General features: G+C 43.5%; 1 protein-coding gene across 3 annotated transcripts in view; it reads left to right on the top strand.

Annotated features, from left to right (window-relative positions):
• Positions 1 to 19,052, top strand: part of URB2 (URB2 ribosome biogenesis homolog) — a 41,512-nt gene that overhangs the window by 17,551 nt on the left and 4,909 nt on the right. The window contains exons 5-9 of one of the 3 annotated variants that reach the window (XM_004384132.2): positions 1,935 to 2,095; positions 4,874 to 4,984; positions 6,749 to 6,991; positions 10,301 to 10,388; positions 12,987 to 13,126. In XM_004384132.2, coding sequence (XP_004384189.1) covers positions 1,935 to 2,095; positions 4,874 to 4,984; positions 6,749 to 6,991; positions 10,301 to 10,388; positions 12,987 to 13,126 — 743 coding nt within the window. The remainder of the gene's footprint in view (positions 1 to 1,934; positions 2,096 to 4,873; positions 4,985 to 6,748; positions 6,992 to 10,300; positions 10,389 to 12,986; positions 13,127 to 19,052) is intronic. The other 2 variants (XM_023738474.1, XM_023738475.1) reach the window with 2 other exon arrangements.

The following is a 19,052-nucleotide window of genomic DNA, read 5'->3' as shown; positions in this document are numbered from 1 at the left end:
CTGCCTTATTCTGTCAGCAGCTCTTGCTGTATGGTGTTCACCTTCTTACTGGGGGCTAAAATGTAGTCTTTTCATTAAGACTAGTTATAGAGCTTTCACTGAATGTCCTGAGAAATGACAGCTGAAGGTCTGAAGAAGCCTTGGCTCCCCTGCCCCTGTTTTAAACAGAATGCTGTGTCCCTTATTTTCCTCCCACCCTGTGACTTTAAATAATTCTTAGACCTCAGCTGTGTCATTCTTGGATTTTGGGTGCTTCTAACTTGTGGCAGAGCACGCACAGTTGTGGTTTGTGCAGTGGAAGCGTGGGGTCCTAGACTGAGGATGAGCGAGACCTGGCTGCTGCATTGTCCCTCAGGCCACATGCTCAGAGCTTTGCCTGTGGGTCCAGGCCTTGTACATCTTAGCAGTGATCCTGGTCTTTTAGACTCTGCCTAGAAAAGGATGACCAGAGTGATGAGAGGGCTGGACAAAATGCAGGTGAGAAGTGGCTGAAGGCCTTGGGCAGGCAGAGCATGTGTTCTAGTCCCTTCCATAGCCAGGGAGCAGCAGCAGATGAGCGAGCGGAGCTATCCCTGTGCCCTCGGGGCAGCTTAGAGGTAATTTCAGCTCATAAAAATGAGTTGTTTATAGAGAATGCTTTCTGACAGTAGAATAACCAAAACCAAACCAAACTCATTGCCATCGAGTCAATTCCAACTCATAGTGACCCTATGGGACAGAGTAGAACTCTGCCCCATAGGGCTTCCAAGGAGCAGCTGGTGGATTCGAACTGCTGACCTTTTGGTTAGCAGCTGAGCTCTTAACAACTGTGCCGCCAGGATTTCAACAGTAGAATAGGCAACCTCAATTCAATTAAAAAAATAAACACTTTAAAAAATGCTTTTTGTGTATGTGGACCTATATCCTACTATGAAGATGAGCGAGGTATGATTTTGACCTGTCAAATTAAGCAAACTGAAGTCATGTAAATCCCAAGTAGAGGAGGGTGAGAGCCTGTGAAGGGAGTAAGGACCACGGCACTTCGGGTGGAGAGATTCTGTACAGGCGAAGCATTAGTAAGCAATGGCCTTCGAAGGAGGAAAGAGCAGGTGGACATGGTAGGGGAAGAGATAATTCCAAGTGCCTCCCACGTGGTTAGCACTGCCATAAGCACTGTATCCCTTCTTTTATTTTGCAACACAGGAGTCGGTGCTATTATGCCCATTTACTGATGAGGGAATTGAGGCTCAGAGGGGTTGGGTCATGAGTCCAGGGTCTTACAACTTGAACCTAGGTCATTATCCTTCAAAGCCTATCGCACTGTCTTCTTCCCCATGTTATAAACAGTAAGCAAAGACTGGAAGCAGGAAGGTATTCTGGCCACATGGAATAGTCTGATGGGGATGGAATGTTAGGCTAGAGAGATAAGCTAAAGTCAGATTATAGAGGGCTTTGGATGTCCTGTCGACTTTGGGCCAAGACCCCTGGGAATGCCAGAATGCTTTCCTGCCCTAAGTGGGAAACAGAACTGGCTTACTTTAAAAGGTGACCCTGAAAAATTTGGGGTCCTTTTAATCTTTCAACATTCGTATCTACTTAAGTATACCACCCACGCCCACACCACTTCTGATTTTGCAAAGGAATTACTATGGATATAGAAAAACTATATATAAAGAAAGTGACAGTCCCCCGTACGCCCATGGTCTAGAGTTAACCGTCGTTAGACATCCCTTTTCTCGTGTGCATACACAAATGCAGCTGTGTGTGTGTGTTCGTGAGGTTGGGACTGTGTGAGAAAGGCTGAGGTGTGCACCACTCCTGGCATCCGGCACTTAGGAGTTTTATTTTCCACGCTCCTCAAACCTTAATGGGTGCGTACGTTTCATCACGTGGCTATTCTCATTTAACCTGTCCCTTTGTTACGTCTTCACAGTTTTGGCTTCTTTTCCGCACAGATCCTGAAGTTCCCAGTCAGGTGATTCAGGACATGGAGCCTCATCTGGGAGCCTTGTTTACCCAGATGTTAGCAGTTGGGACAACCGAGGACTTCAGGATGGTGATGCGGTGTGTTCTCCAAGGACTGAATGTCAGTAATGTGTGGACAGCGGATCTGCAGGTGGGGGCTTCTCTCTTCTGCTGTGACAGGCACAGGAATGACATAGTTTCAAGTGGGAAAACTTACTGGAAAAACTAAACCAACAAACAGAAAAATCAAACTGATAATGACTATAGGAGTTGCTTATGGATGGCAGAGATCTATGAGCTCCGGAGGGGCCTGGGTCTCAGTGTGAGGATGCCTTATTTATCAGAGCCATGCTTGGTAAGGTAGAGGTCAGTGAAAAAGAGGAAGACCCTCGATGAGATGGATTGATACAGTAGCTGCAGCAACGGGCTGAAACATAACAATTGTGAGGATGGCGCAGGACTGGGCAGTGTTTCGTTCTGTTGTACATAGGCAGCTAACAACAACAACAACATTTTCCAAAGGAGAACTTTTTCAAATTACAAATACGTGCTCTTGTTACATGAAATGCTAATTATACATACTCATAATGTTAACACGTAAAAATGTAAATTCTGCTCTTTGCTTAGAACTTTTTTCATATTTTTTGGAAAATTTCACTTGACTTGGTCATGCTACCTGAATCCCATCTTTTAATTATCATTTAGGTTAGCAAGTTGCCCTTCAGTGAGGTAATTACTAGTCAAATCCTGCACTTGCATTTGGTCTTGTATGTCAGAGTGTCTCTGTGTGGACTTCACACAGTGTAAACAGCCCCATGAAGTAGGCTGGTTGGATATTATCCCAGTTTTCAGACTGAGAGATTGAGGAACATGCCGAAGGCCACAGCTAACGATGTATAGGGCCTGGATCAGAGGCAGGGTCTTTTGACTCTAAGCTTCTTCAGCCTCATGAGTGGCTTCTTAGCTCTGGGTTATAATCAGCACACAGGGGTGCGTTTTGATTTGGGTGGGAGGAGAGCAAGAGGGTAATTTGGGAGCTTCAGTGGAAGGCAGATCAGAGTAGGGCAGTAATAAGAACTTATATCTACTTCTTAAGAGGAGAGGGGGCTGGGGAGAGGGCTCAGCTGCTCTGCACAGCCTTCTCTGCCCCTTAGCCCACCCCCTCCCCAAGCTGCTTGCACATCTCTCTCTGGAGACGTTCACTGTGTGTGTCCGCAGCACAAGAGGGCCCAGCTCTGAGTAGGTTTCTCTTCAGGAAGCCAAAGGAAAGGAGGTCCTGATTCATGTTGAGACCAGTCAGATCACCAGAAGGAGACTTCTGTAGGTAAGACTTGAGCCAAGCATTGAAGAGTGGCAATGATTTGGATGGGGCAGTGAGGAGGAAGGGAGAACACTGTTACGAGAGGGTGCTTTCAAAGGCAGGGAGGTGAGAACTTGGTGTGTGTGCCAAGGACAGTGGACATGCCAGTCTGCCTGGAACAGAGGGTGTGTGAGTGTGAGGAGATTGATGGGGAGAGGAGGCGCCAGGCCATGTAGGTGTGGGTGGATGGACGCATTTGCAGGTGGTTGAAAATTGGAGTTGGACTTCAGGTGAGAAGCCAGGGCCGGAGTGGGGATTTCAGAGTTATTAAGTATGGATAACCAGAGGGCTTGAGAAGGAAAGGAAGAGCAGAGGGGAGAATCTGGAATTGTGGCCAGGGTTGCGGCTGTCCAACGAGGCCCTGGTGGCACAGGCAGTTAAGTGGTTGAGCAGTGCGGGTTCTCTCTAGCTAACCCCACTTCCTGCACCAATTTGCACTGTCAGACCAGCCTGGAGAGGCTGAGATCATCCACCTCTGGTGCGAAATGTGCAGTGGATAACAAACCCCACTCCACAGGCTAACTGCGTCCTCTAGAAATGTCAGTTTCCCTTCCCTGGTCAGTTCAGATCCTGGCTGCCTACCCAGCTCTTCTCTCTCTCATCTCCATTCACCTGGGGCTAGGTCAGCAGGTACCAGCCCCTTCTCTCTCTCATCCCCTACCACCCGGGGCTAGGTCAGCATCGGGCCCCCACTCATTGGCCTCAGGTGTGTTCTGGCTCTCAGGAACCAGGTCCAAAGGCCAAACTGTTTTCTCCAAGGAGGTTCCACACCTTGCAGTGCTTGATTACCAACAGAAAGGTTGGTGGTTTGTGTCTACCCAGCAGCACCTCAGAAGAAAGGCCTGGCATTCTGCTCCAAAAGATCACAACCTTGAAAACCCTATGCAACATGTGGGGTTACAACACATGGAATCAACTTGACAGCAACTGATTTGGGTTTTTTTTTTTTTGATGGATATGCGGTGTTAGTGGAGGAGGAGAGAGAGGAGGCTGGTGTAAGGCAAGATTGCTTGTGTTAAATGCCCACCACAGGGTCAGACGTAGTGGCACTCAATAATGTTAGTTCCCTTCCCGCATGTTCTCATGGTTTAGAGAAATCACCTATGATCACAGCACCTAATCCGGTTATACTTTCTCTGTTTCCTGCTAACCCCTCCTTCTATCCATAAGCATGTATGCGTTTGCCCAGTTAAATCACAGCTAGTGTCAGCTTTATTGACAGGAGGATCTCAGTGAGATGGGATCTCTGTTAGTTAGACCATTGTAGATTTGTGCCTTTCACTGTTCTGTTACATTTAGATGTTTGGTTTAGTGAGATGTTATTAAAAAGATCCTTTCTTTGCCTAGTTCTGCTCATCTCGCTCACTTTTTCCCTGTCTGTGTGGTGATATAAAGGCATCACCCTCCGGACTCAACATAAATCAAACCTCACTCGTGTCTGCTGACCTTACAGTCCTTGGGGTTCTCCTTTGTCACTTTGATACCAGTGACCAGGCTTCTTCTAAGAGAGGATTCTTAAGAGAGAGGTGGTTATTCCTGCTATTCAGTTTTATTTCCCTTTTGCCTTAGGCTGTCTTGTCGGCTATTACATTGATCAAGTTGCTGCTGAGCTGCCCATTAAGTGGAGAGAAAGCAAGTCTATTCTGGCTCGCGTGCCCCCAGATGATCACAGCTCTCACTGTAAGTATCCTTTGGAGTCACGGACTCCGTCTGTCTTGCCTCCTTCGCTTTGTAGTTGTTTGTTCGTGTATGGACAAAAGTCACATTGTTTGATTCTGCCTTCTCTGATTTTATGCACTTGTGTTTCTGAAGGCTGTTTCTTGAAGATGTCTGTAAAGCAGAGTGCTGGTTTTGTGTGCTTTTGTCTGAGCACATTTGGTATCTCTGGTAGAAATGGTTCAGAGGTGGTGTAAAGGGAGTGTTGGAGCGTGTGGGAGAATTAGGCAGGCAGTAAAAAAAAGGAAGGTGGTGAAAAGATGAGGGCTGCGTTAACGAGACAGATAAGGTGGAACGCTGGGGCTGCTTTTGTCTCCCCCAGCAAAAAATCTTGTGATCAGCTTAGTGCATGCATTCATTTGTACGATTGTGAATGTGTGGGTGTGTGTGTTTAAGGCCTGTGGTACAGTGAGGAAAAAAATGGCTTTATAGATTGGGGTAGGAGTGTTGTACACAGGAGGGTCTTGTTATAATCTTACCCATATGTCAAATTTTGGCACCTTGTGAACATACACAATAGTCACATGACTTTTTGTGTCCCTGGAACAAAAGCCTAGTTCAAATTGGGGATGTCTCACTTTTTCTGCCCTCTAAAGCTGCTGAAACGAGTATTCTTAACAATATCTGTTTTACTGTCATTATCAGTGCTAATTCAAGCCTTTGCCACCTGAGGGGGTCTAAAGAGTAAACTTCATGTTCCCTGCTGTTTTTCTGTGTTGCTGCGTTGTCATTTTCCCACGGGTCTGCATTGGCAGATGAATTGGTAGGTGAGGCACGATGCCTATACCCAGCATGTGTTGTGAGCATCAGAAGAAGAAGCATGCAGGGTTCACTGGGGAGAGCGACCGTGCTGATACGTGACCACAGTGTTGGCAGCGTTCACAGCAGGTCTGGGTTGTCGTAAGCACCGGCTAGAAGCTGCGTACGTAAATCTAAAGGGTGCAACAAGAAGTCAGCACAGCCAGAATACCCAGCACAAGGGTCAGCATGATGAGAGACAGGTTGAGACGTCAGGATCCCAGAAGACCTCCTGGGGCTGCTTTACAGATGGTAGTGGCTGAGTAAGAGAGAGTCACCATGTGGACTTTCCAAGGTTACGTGGACAAGACCCAGAGCTATTCCCCATCTTGAGACTGCTCTCTTTATTCTAGAACGTAATGGAAAGTCTTTAACTAGAGGTGATTTTTAAGAAATTATCAAATGAAGTGTAATTGTAGACCTGTGGAGCTAATGATCTTTCGGGGAAAAATATTGTTACGTATACAGCGCAGTGGTTAAGAGCTCAGCTGTTAATCAAAGGTCAGCAGTTTGAATCCACCAGCCGCTCTGTGTAAACCCTATGGGGCAGTTCTACTCTGTCCTGTAGGGTCACTATGAGTTGTAGTCGACTCGATGGTAATGGGTTTGGTTTGGTTTTGGTTTATATCTGATATGCAGTAAGACCAAGTTGTCTGCAGGTTTCTTGAGAAATTGCCTGAATCAGCTCTTTTATAAGAAATTACTTCTTGTCATGGTCGATGAATCCAACAAAAATTGTGGGCCAAAGCAGTTGAGTCCCTAGCAGGTAGCCCTTGGAGACTGGACATGGGCCTTCTTGTCTGTTCACACTGCTTTTGACCTGCGTCAGTTTGTTTTAGAGTCTAGACATTTTACTGCGGTCACTCAGTGTTTCTGTTCTTGCATCATTTCTTTAGAGAGTCATCTTTATTTCCCTTCCTGTCCTTGTAGCTGCAAAACCGAGAGGCTTGCCAGGAGCAGTCTTTGATCCTCACGGTTGTGGGGCCTATTTTAGACATCCTGGCTTCCCTGCTGCGGCAGGGGGAGGAGATCATTCACAACCCCCACCACGTCAGTCTGGCCTTCAGCATTCTCCTGGCAGTGCCTGTGGATCGGCTGAAGCCTTTGGAGTATGGCAGCATCTTCCCGAGGATTCACAACGTGCTCTTTTCAATCCTCCAGTGTCACCCAAAGGTGAGGGAGAAAGGGGAGAAGTGCATCAGGCAGCTTTTTCTTTTTTTAAAAGGGGATTTTAGCCTTCAGAAAAGCAGCAGTAAAACTTTACTGTTACAGGATGATAAAAATAATGATTTGCTAAGGGAACTTTTTGGTTCTAGTAATTTCCAGGGCCAGAGTGGTTTTCTCAAGCACATAATGCTCAGCATTCACATCTAGCTGTTCGAGTGAATTCATCTTTGTTGGATCCAACGTTTTGAACAGTGTTTGTGTACTAGCTGTTTAAGGAAGCTCGTTAGAAATTATTCTGCTGGTACGGACCACGTATTTAAATGAGTAACTTACTTGCTTAGATTTGCTCTTGGGTTTATCATTTACATGGGTATAGGGAGTGAGACACCCTGAGTTCCTAATTTTATAGTATTCTACCTTTTAAATTAAACTCAGACTAGGAGTAAATGTCCCATAGAAAAGATTCCAGTTCAGCTAACATTTATCAAACATTTGCTCTGACTCTCATTTCATCCCTAGGTGGTAACCCATTTTACTGAGGCTCAGAAGGGCTAAATGATTTGACCATTTCACCTATGTGCATCTGAATCTTAGACTTAAGACTGCTGATTTTGCTGACCATTGTTCTTTTTCACTGTGCCACCGCTATACACATGACTGATAAGTGGGGACTCATCAATATTATCGTATATACACATACACTGTAAAATTGGCATGGGGCGGTATCTGGCCTTCTCTACCTTCACAAGGAGGAAGGAGAACCAAGATCAGCAGCCCAAGGCTGACTCCTATTAGGCAGAGGTCAGACATGCCTCCTCTCCACAATCTTTACTGATTCTGACACCAAACGTCCCTCACACAGCGCTCTCTACTTCTCTGCTGGGTTTGATAATTCATTGCAATGGCCACACAGAACTCACGGTTCTGAGGAGAACTCACAATTACGGGGTTTATGAGGGAAGTAACAGTTACAATTCAGGCTCAGGAACACTCAGGATACAGTTCTTCCATCAGGACAGCCTCTTCCCTGCCGTGCTCACAGCTCACAGGTACACCTCTCCGTGGCCTGGGCCTCTGCCCAAAGGCACTCAGCTTTCTCTCTCTGTGGGCTGGGAAGCCCACCGTGCTGTCATCTCTTACTGCCGGTTCTCTGCCACCTGGTCTCTGCCACTGCTTCTCACTGCCTCCAGTGTTACAGCTCTCTCTGTTTCTGTCTTCTGGTTGCAGGAGCTTCTCAGCGCAGGGATCCCGGGTCCAAAGGACGTGCTGGCTTCTGGCTGTTCTTCCTTGGTGGTGGTGGGATCTTCTCTTTCCTGCCTCTGGGGTGGCTCATTTCAAGCCCAGCAGTATGGCAAAACTGACCAATCCCTTTGGTGGGCTACAATTACCCTATCACACGGTCCTGCCCAATCACTTGGGTGGGAGTTACAAGACCGATAGCCACACAAAAGTGATCCATCGCACCGCATATACACATGTACATTCAAATGTTTTTAATTCCTTTAATGTTCTAAGGATAGAGACCTACCAGCAATGCAGTTTTAAAAAACTGTTCTATTACAAATTAAGTACTTATAAAATTAGACCCCACTCCAGAGCCTTCCCCAGTTGGACCCTGCCTATCTTGTCAGCATCTTTGTTATTAAATCTCTCTGCTGATTGTTAGATTTTGATGTGTCCATACAATATAACTGCTGTGCAAATCAATCACAAGCTGAAATTGTAGATCTTGCAGAAGACGCAGGATTTCATGTCATTGATAAAAGTAATACTAGAAAGTGCTTGAATCTTCTGCAGAACCATTAACAAGTGACCATTTGGTGGAATTAGACTGTTTAATGAAAGGAAACAATTGACAAGGATAATGACATGGTATTGCAAAAAAGAATGATGTAACAAATAATAGTAGCTTACACTTCTATACCACCTATGAAGTTGAATGGGGGAAAGAGGCATGCATGCTGATGCATGATAACTGCATTGATGATGTTGATAGTAGGTCTGGATTCATGTAAATACCAGGTTAGAAACTGCTTAGGTAAAGGGCAAAAGGTATACAAGAAGTCAGCACAGCCAGTGTACCCAGTAGAAAGATCAGCAGCTGGTACTATTCTAAGCACTTTACATGTTTTAACTTACTCAGTCTTCTTGACAACCTACTGTTATCACCTTTTTATAGATGAGAAAACAGTCATAAAGGTTAGGTAATTTGCCCATGATCACATAATAAGTCAGGATTTAAACACAGGCATTCTGGGCCCCAGATCTGTATGTAGAAATTTTTGAAACGGTGTATCTTTGGCTATGTGTATTTTCACCAAAAAAAAAAAAAAAGGTTGAGAAGTTAGAAGGTTGATATATTGTGGGGCTGTTAACCAATGTCATAAAACAACATGTGTACTACTGTTTCATGAGAAACTATTTGTTCTGTAAGCCTTCACCTGAAGTACAATAAAATATAAAAAAAATAAAATAAAAAATAACTTCTTTCTGAACATGCTCAAAATTCCAGTTTGGCATGAAGGATGTAGTATTGTGTTACCAAGAAATTTGGTTGGATAAATTATACCAAGGAAAATAATTGCAAGACTTGATTTACTTTCAGTTCCTTCTGAGAATTAGAGCAGTGCTGTTGAACAGAACTTTTAGCCATGGTGGACATATTCTGTGTCTGCACTGTCTGATATGGCAGCTGCTCACCACGTGTGTCTAGAAAAGTGGCTAGTGCAACTAAGTAACTGAATTTTTAATTTTATCTCAATTCATTTAAATTTAAGTAGTCACATGTGGCTAGTGGCTGCTGTATTGGACAGCAAAGAATTAGTGGATAGTTGTAACCATGACCTAAGGATGGTTGACTGAATATAAACCAATGCATATAAATCTTTTCATCATTATTAACTGAGAAGTTTTGCTCCCCATTTTAGGTAGATTTGCGTCATGTAATCTTTTTTCCTAGTATAATTATACTTGAATAAATTGGTCATTATTATTTTATTCATTTTACCCATTTCCAGAATGGTTAGAAACAGTTTACAGTAAAAGGCACAGATTCAACAAATTCTAAACCAGGATTGCCTCATTAGGTTCCTGAAGCTATGCTGCATGAAGCCCTGCCCCAGACTCCTAAAATAAGGGTGAAAAGTGTCAAATAACAAGAGTAGGTGAGCAGTTATTCCAGAAAGTTTAGGAGGAAAGGAAGTTGCTACAGTTGGGCACACACAAGAAAGAAAGAAAACTATGAGCGCCTTTAAAATAGAAAAAATTCAGTGTATAATTATTTACATGTTTTTGTATTATCTGTTATTATTACAGGTAATGCTGAAAGCCATCCCTTCTTTCTTGAACTCTTTTAATAGATTGGTGTTTTCAGTTATGCAGGAAGGGCGACAGAAAGACAAAGGTAATTCAAAGTAACAGTATCATCAGATACACTATTTCACATGTATTTATCATGGAATGAATATGTTGCTAAAAATAAAACTATATTCAGTTGAGCCTAAATAAGAAAAATGCTGAGATTATTCAAAGTTATTTTTAAATTTCAAACTGTCACTTTTCACTATGTCTAAAACAGTGAGTGCATTTGGTATGTCCTAATTGAAATAGTTACTTTTCTGGAAAAAATATCTAGACTCAGGAAGTATTTATTGAGCATGTACTCTGCTTCAGGGGCTATAAAAATGACTCCAGCCCACTCCAGCCCTCTGGGAGTTTTTAGTTTAGCAGGGAGGTGAGAAATGGAGAGGTGGTTGTAGAGTGCTCTCATGTTATACCTGCCAGGAAGATTCCTGGAGCTGCAATCCCAGCCTGACCTTGGCAGGCTGTTTTGTTCACTAGTGAAGCAAACACTGCCATATGGTGATGGCACAACTCACGTTTACAAGTCATTTATCAGCGCTGAAGTGTTTGGATTCTTGGTGAATTTTTAATTTTCAGGAGATTCTTGTTTTTAAGAAGTTGGCACCTTTATGAGACTTTATATATATTTTAATACTGTACTATTTCGAGTATGCCTAGCATGGACCAGTCCCAGCCGTGTAATGTGCTAAGCAGGAGAATAGGGTATCAGATGGGATGCTGGGGAACCACAAAGGAGATCTGATAGATTTGAGGGTGTCAGAGGAGACCCTGTGAGAAATATCTGAGTGGGACTCAACTTCTCCCCACCAATTTGAACTAGTTTACTGGGTTCAGTAGCTTTAAGCAATAGCTACTTGACCCAATCAACTTTTGAGAAAAGAGAAAAGGCATAGTTAACACTGGACTGTAATTCCCAAGTTACTTGTGTATAGTTCTGGATATTTCCATCTCTCCCATAGCTGTCTGTTTGATATTGTGGATATATTTAGGACCAGGATGGGCAGATAAGTTTCATCTCACATGTCAGCCCCAGTTGGTGGTAGCTACCTACACGTACTGTGTTGAGGCCTCTAAGAGCACATCTGACCTCAGAAAGAAAGCGCTCCTGTGTGAGTAGTGGTGCCAGCCTGGACAGGAGAGGGCCAGAGACCAGGCTGAGCTGGGCCATGCTGAGCAGTGGGGAGAGGAGGCCCTGGGTGCACTCTACCACAGGGATGTCCTGCTGCAGCTGGAGCAGTCCTTTGCCACCTTTCCTGGGGAAGCATGGGGGCAAGTTCTACATCTGTGGCTTCTTGCTGACATCCATGTCAGCATAGCTTGCTTGTCCCTAATCTACCAAGACTTGGTTCTCTGTATGTATTAATTGCTTTACTGAGTCGAGTTCTAACTCTTTTTGTTGATATCTAATGCATTTTTATTAACGACCAGACATTAAATCTGTGGCTGAAGTAACAAATGCCAGGTATTCATGTTGTGAACAGCATGAGTATATTGAGAGAAGAAATATTGAAGGACATCACTAAAGCTTACTGCCTGTTGAAATGTCCATAAACTTAATGTCGCCATAAAATTAAATTGATCTAGAAAAAAATGCATATATGTGTAGTTAAGATGTTTATACATATATTGGGGTCTTCAAATATGAATATTCAGAGTCTTAAAAAAGGTGTTTTGCATTTTAGAAGTCAACTTTATTGAGATGTAATTTATGTATAACAAACTGCATCCATTTAAAGTGTACAATTTAGTGAGTTTTGACAATTACATACATGTGTGAAACCACCACCACAATCAAAATAAAGAACATTTCCATCATTTCCAAAAGATTCCTCTTAAACTTCTTTGGAGTCCACTCCCCAGCCCCAGGCAACCGTGGATCTGCTTTTTGTCATATAGATTAGTTTGCATTTTCTAGAATTTTATAAAAATCAGTGTGTCATTATGCTGAATGAAAGCCAGGAAGGTGGTCTGGTGCTTACTGGGGTTTTCCCACCTGTGCACGATGGCCTGGGGAAGTGGAGTGTGCCCTGAGCTGTGGGGGCATTTTAGGCTTTTAGAATTCTTGGGTAGAGTTTGTCAAGAAGGGTCTGGGTAATGCTGGCCTCTTAAGATGGGAAGAAGTAGGAGTCAGAAATTAGAAGACGGGGGATATCTAGTGAAGGTAATCGTGTCTTATTACCTATCTGCCTATAAAAGGAAAACCTGAAGCAAACAATTTCTGAAACATAATGAAGCAAAGACAGAATTAGGGCATCTTATGGTTTTAATCATATAACGTCAGTAAACATTTTTCTCATTCAAGATAATCTTCTCTTTTAAGTCTTCCTTGTAAAGATCCATCTCTTTTTAAATACAACAGCAGTCCTAGATTTCATCCTAAGAATTCTTGATTATCTATTCTAGTTAGACCCTTAAAAAAGCCCGTAGGCTCTTGAGTAATTTAAGTGTTCTTTCCTTAGTTATATGATAAATATTTAGCCCTATCTTTTCTCCCTTATTGTCTGTAAAACAGACGAATTAAAGAGTTTGGAAAAAATGGAAGACCTGAGACAATTCCATCTATAGTAAAAGTATAAAATTGGGTGTGAAATGCTCTGTGTTTGCACTGACCCATCTGGCTATGCTTTGATGTTGGTAGGAAGCACAGAAGATCTGACGATGGTCCTAGAGTGTGCGCGCCTGGTCGAAAGGATGTACAGCCACATCGCAGCCAAAGCGGAAGAGTTTACCGTGTTTTCCCCCTTCATGGTGTCCCAGTATGTGACAGAGGTGCAGAAGGTAAAATCTGGGTTAAATGTCTCTCACCACCTGTTTCCATCTGTAGTCCTTTGTAGCAGGGTTTCTCATCCTCGGTGCTACTAACATTCTGGACCAGACAAGTCTTTGTTGTGGGGGGCTGCCCTGTGCACTGGGATGTTCAGCAGCCTCTCTGCAAGGTTATTGTAAGGACAGAGTGAGACAGCATACAGAGGGCTCAGCAGGGCTGGCTGTGTAGAAGGTGGTATCATTGTTGGTTCTGTCTTATTCCAGCACAAGTCTTGGGGCCATTTTTGGTTAGTCTCATGAGTGATAAGGGAAATGAAATGTCACCCAGATCCAGGAATAGAAGCTCTCTAGGACCAGGCTTATGGATTCCCCAGCAGCAGGAATTCATGGATCTTTTCTCTTGGGTCTGTCACTCTTGTGACTCAGCTGCCTTTCTTTGTTTTCAGCACAAATTTATTGAGCAACAGCCCGGTGCCAGACACTGTTCTGTGTAGTAAAGTAACAGCAGTGAAGAAAATATGGGCACAGTTCTTCCTTTTGTAGAGCTTACGCTTTAGTGGGGGAAACAGATATTAAGCGAATATATAATGTAACATCGGTGTTTAGTTTTGGGGTAGAGAATAAGTATGGCAGTTGCTGTTTTGGAGTGTCAGGGAAGGCTCTCTGAGAAGATGACGTTTGACCAGAACCTCAGTGACTCTAGGGGTTAGCTGTGGAGATCTCTGGGGGGGAGCATTCCCGGCAGAGGCGCAACCAGGGCAAACCTGAGACAGAGCAACCAGGAGGCAGTTTGGCTGTGCAGTGCTGGTAAGGGGCAGCCTGAGGAAGCAGGTCAGGGAGGGCATCATACACAGCTTCATAGGACTCGGTTCTTTTTTTTTTTTAATGTTTTATTGTGCTTTAGGTGAAAGTTTACAGAACAAATTCATTTCCCATTCAATAGTTTGTACATAAAGTGTTCCATGACATCGGTTGCATTCCCCACAATGTGTCAGCACTCTTCCCATTTCCACCCTGGGTTCCCCATTTCCTTTCATCTGGATTTTTTACCCCTTCCTGCCTTCTCATCTCTGCTTTTGGGCAAATAGTGCCCTTTTGATTTCATATGATTGATTGTTCTAAGAAGCATATTCCTCTAAGGTGTTACTGTTTATTTTATGGACCTGTTTACTGTTTGTCTGGAAGCAGGTCTCTGGGAATGGCTTCAGTTCCAGGTCAGAAGGTGTCTTAAGGCCATAGTCTCGAGGGTTCCTCCAGTCTCTGTCAGACTGGTAAGTGTGGTCTTTTTGTGAATTTTACTTTTTGTTCTACATTTTTCTTCCGCTTTGTTCAGGATGCTCTGTTATGATCCCAGTCAGAGTGGTTGGTAGTGATAGCTGAGCACCATCTAGTTCTTCTGGTCTTGGGGTCATGAAGGATGTGGTTCATGTGGTCTATTAGTCCTTTAGACTAATTGCTCCCTTGAGTCTTTGATTTTCTTCACTCTCCTTTGCTCCGGATGGGAAGAGACTAATAGTTGTATCTTAGATGGCTGTTTGCAAGTTTTTAAGACCCCAGAGGCTACCCACCAAAGGAGGAGGCAGAATATTGTCTTTATGAACTATGTTGTTCCAACTGACATAGGTGTCCCCCTAGTCTGTGTTCCTTTGCCTTTGAGCCTAGGAACTTTGTCCCGCAAGGTGTTTGGTTATGGCTAAGAAGTTTCCATGACTGTGCCCCTTGTGTGCTCTATTGTCTGTATTAAAATACATGCAGCACCCACAGTTATATATATAGAAATATCCTCAATCAAACCTGTATCTGCAGGTGGGTGTGCTCCCTTACACCCTCCCATACCTCTTTAGCTTACCTATCTACCTGTGTATCCGTTCATAAATTATTGTTAATACTATTGTTGCAGGATTGTCTATATTATAGTAATTACAGTAGTTGCCCTTTATTCTTGCATTCCTCTCAGTGTCTTCCTTTGCTTTGGTCATGTTGTATTGACTTCCCCCATATTGTGTATTGCCTTCACCAATATTAACATGTGTCTTCTTATCTAGTTAGTAATTTTCCCTACCTCCCCCTCCTCACTGGACCCAATTCTATGTGTGACAAGCAGGGGGGTGAATGATCTTATTTATGTCTTTCTGTCTCACTCTGCTGGCTTCCTTCCTTCAGCTCTTCCCTCGCCCCTTTCTTATTGATCCTAACTCATCTCGTCATTAATATGTAACCTCACCTGCACACAGACCCCTCTTCCTCATGGTCTCGTAGTTTCTCCTTGATTCTTAGTTCATCCTCCTGAGAAAGTCTGCTTTGCCCCGCCCATCTTTTGTGCCCACCAGTCCATCGTTGAATATTTTTACTTAACAGTACTCAACCTGTTTTAAGCCCTGGGGTCATGAAAGAGACCAAGTTCACATTGTGGTGGGAGGAGATGATATTCTGGTGGAGTTAGAGACCCTAGGTTGGTGGCCCTTTGCCAGGCTCCTGTCCCTTGTTTTGTCAGCTGTGGCCAGGGGCAGGTGGGATCACCTGGTGTACAGTGTGCCCTGTGGACCTGTGGGCCTAAAAAAAGTATGCTATGCTGGGACACTCAGAGTCGATGACAAGGAGGAGACACAGGTAGATTTGTTCAGACAGAAGAATCAAAAATACCTTTGTCCAAGTTCCTCTGACATGCTAACTCAGTATTCTGGGAAATTAGTTCATTGTTCAACATTGTCTCACTTTGCAATATTGGTATGCTGTTTTCAAAATTCTGAAGGCCCTGTGTGACCCATGGTAAGTTCACCACCAAACCCAAACCAAACGCTTTGCCATCAAGTTGATTCTGACTCATAGCGACCCTATAGGACAAAGTAGAACTTCCCCATAGGGTTTCCAAGGAGCGACTGGTGGATTTTAACCGCCAGCCTTTTGTTTAGCAGCCAGGCTCTTAACCACTCTGCCACCAGGGCTCCAAGTTCACTGCAGGACTTCACAAATCTGGAGCTATATAAACCTTACTCTGTCTAAATGGAATATCATAGGCTTAAAGTGTGGTGTTCGTATATGCATGTGTATATAGTTGTGCATGCAAAGATAGACATTTATTTTTGTCTTGTATTTCTCTACATAAAACACCCCCCCTCCCCATTTAGTAAACATTCTCAGAACAGTAGTAAAATCACTGGTAAACGTGTTATGTTAGCAACATCAGCATTTCTCAAGGGAACCTAGGCTGATGGGTTTCCTCAGAAAACAGCTGGCGTTGTGTCAGCTTTCATCACTATCCCTGTTCCAGGATAAATCTATAACTGCTAAATGACTTTCAGCCACTGACTGCTCACCTCAGTTACACGGGCAGGTGGCCTGGGTGAGATGAAGGCTGCCAAGGGCCACCAGGCCAAACCAGTGCAAGTTTGTGCCTCTCATGGCAGTGGAGGTTAACCTGCAGCAGCACGGGGGACCCCTTACATTATTCTTTGAATGAGAGTAGGACATATAGTTTGGTTTCCTATGAATTATTTAGCATTTTTATAGAATCTTGGTATTTCCCAGGCACTTGAGTCATTAATATGTAAGCTTTTACTGAGAGAAAAGCTGATGTTATATTCTATTTTACTGAAGAATAAAATGAGACATAGTGATTTTACTTAACCAAGGACCAAGAAGGAAAGCAAAAATTTGAACACTTAAGTTACTATTATTCTGAAATTCACTTTATAAAAAGTCTCTGGTTTCCTGGTCTCACTATGCATATCTGATTTATGTTTATCAGGTTTTTTTGTTTTTTTTTTTTAATTTTTAATTTTAAAAGCCAAAGGCCCAGGACTTCTGGGCAACATGGCGCTGTAGGCAGAAGCACCACGCCGTCCTTCTGCAGCAAAGATCAGAAAAACTAAGTCAAACAGAGTCACACGTCAATCCTGAAACCCTAAGCATCAAGTGAAGAGATAAAGAACTCAGCCAAGCACCGAATGGAATAAGAAATTGACTGAGAACAGAGAGTGAGGAGAGATACATGCAGAGGTCCCCTATTAGCTACCGCAGCACAGATCTGCTGTCTTGGACTCCTGTCAGAGATCAGTGAACAGGGGGTATGAGAAAGCAGCTTCACGGAGCTTCCAGCAGGAGGCAGAACAACCGGTAACCTGCGATATAGGCTTTCCCACCCCCAACCCTTCTTCACCCCCACTTAGCCTCCTCTGCTTCTTGCAGCCACAGTCTCTTGGCCAGGAAGAACCAGCTTCACCCCGGTGTTGCTTGGATTCCACCCGCCTGCGTTGGCCAGCTCCCTGAGTGCCTTTTGTTGGCTGCTGGTGTTGCTTTTTTCTGCTTCTTTAGATTTCTTCCTTACCTCTTACCACCTCCCCCTCCTTTGTCTCAAATACCTGACTCCATGCACCAATCTTTGCTTCTTCCTGAAAGGCTGCGAGACACTGTTTGACTGAAACTGCTTCCCGGCCCATGCCGCCATGCTGGTGGGACCCCTGGGGCATTTTTGTTTGTTTGTTTGCTCTGATTTTCTGTTTTGATTGTTTGTTTTCTTGGCTTGGGAGCCCCTTCTAGCCAGGCAGCACGGAGCGGCTTGGAAGCTATTCCCTTACTCTGCGCAGATGCACAGGGACATCCCTGGGGGCATTTCTTTTTTCTTGTTTTTTTTTTCCTTTGGTTTTGTTTTTGGGTTTTTTTTTTTTTGTTTGTTTCTTTGCTTTGTTTCCTTCTCTTATTCCCTTTTTGTCTTCCTTCATTTCCAGTTTCTCAATTTATTCATTTTTTTCTTTTACCCTTTTTCTTTTTTTTCTTCATTTTTGTTTTTGCTCATTTCTCAGTCTCTCATCTCTCCACTTCAGTAGCAAGCTCCCTTAGCACTCTTTTTAGTTTGTGTGTATGTTTTTGGCTCCTGTTCCTCTTCTCTCTCATCTTTCCCATACCCATCTTAGCTCCACACATCACAATTTACCCCCTCCTTCCTGCCTACCTGCACCGTGCACTGAACATCACACTCACAAGCAGCACAGGCACAGCCTACTGGAACTTGTCATACACTGATTTCCAGTCCACACTGTCAGCCCTGGTACGTGCCACAAACAACCCATTCCAGCACCTCCCCTTCACTGGACCTGCCCTGCTGTACCATACCTGAGTGACTGATTCTGCCCAAAGTATCCTGCCCACAGACAAACAAACAACTAAAAACACACAGCCCCCCTGCTCAGACATAACCAAATAAAACAAAAGAGCAGGATGAAACAAACAAATCTACAATCAATAAACAAGGAAAATAACCACTGAATGCCCTGAAGACAGCAGACAATATCAAAACATTTACAAAAACAGGACAGGATGGTTCCAGTAGGTGTCCAAAATAAAACACCAGATGACCTTCCAATAGAAAGAAGAAAAGGCACTAGACCTAACTGATAGGGAATTCAAATGTCTAATATTCAGAACTATCCAAGAGTTGAAGCAAAAAACACACAAAAATGATGAAAAAATAGACAAATTCATGGAAAAGGCAGACAAATTCGTGGAAAATACAGACAAAAAAATGGAAGAATTCAAGAAAATAACACAGGAACAAAATGCTAAAATAAATTCACAACTAGAAATCATACAGAAACGACAATTAGAAATCCAAAAGATAAACAACAAGATTTCATAGAAGGGCTGAGGAGCAGGTTTGAAAGGATGGAAGATAGGATCAGCAAAATTGAAGACAAACACTTGGCTACAACTCTGAGGAAAAATCAGAAAAAAGAACAAAGAAAAATGAAGAAACCCTGAAAATTATGTAGGATACAATCAAAAGCAAAAATCCGCGAGTGACCAGAGTTCCAGAACGGGAGAGAATAGAAAACGCAGAAGAATTGCTGGCAGAAAACTTCCCTAATAACATGAAGGATGAAAAGCTGACCATCCCAGAAGCTCAAAGAACCCCATATAGGATAGACCCCAAAAGAAAATC

The sequence above is a fragment of the Trichechus manatus genome, unplaced genomic scaffold (assembly GCF_000243295.1).
Source record: "Trichechus manatus latirostris isolate Lorelei unplaced genomic scaffold, TriManLat1.0 scaffold00117, whole genome shotgun sequence".
Classification (NCBI taxonomy): Eukaryota; Metazoa; Chordata; class Mammalia; order Sirenia; family Trichechidae; genus Trichechus; species Trichechus manatus.
The sequence above is the reverse complement of the archived record's forward strand: the minus strand, read 5'-3'. Positions and strand labels throughout refer to the sequence as shown.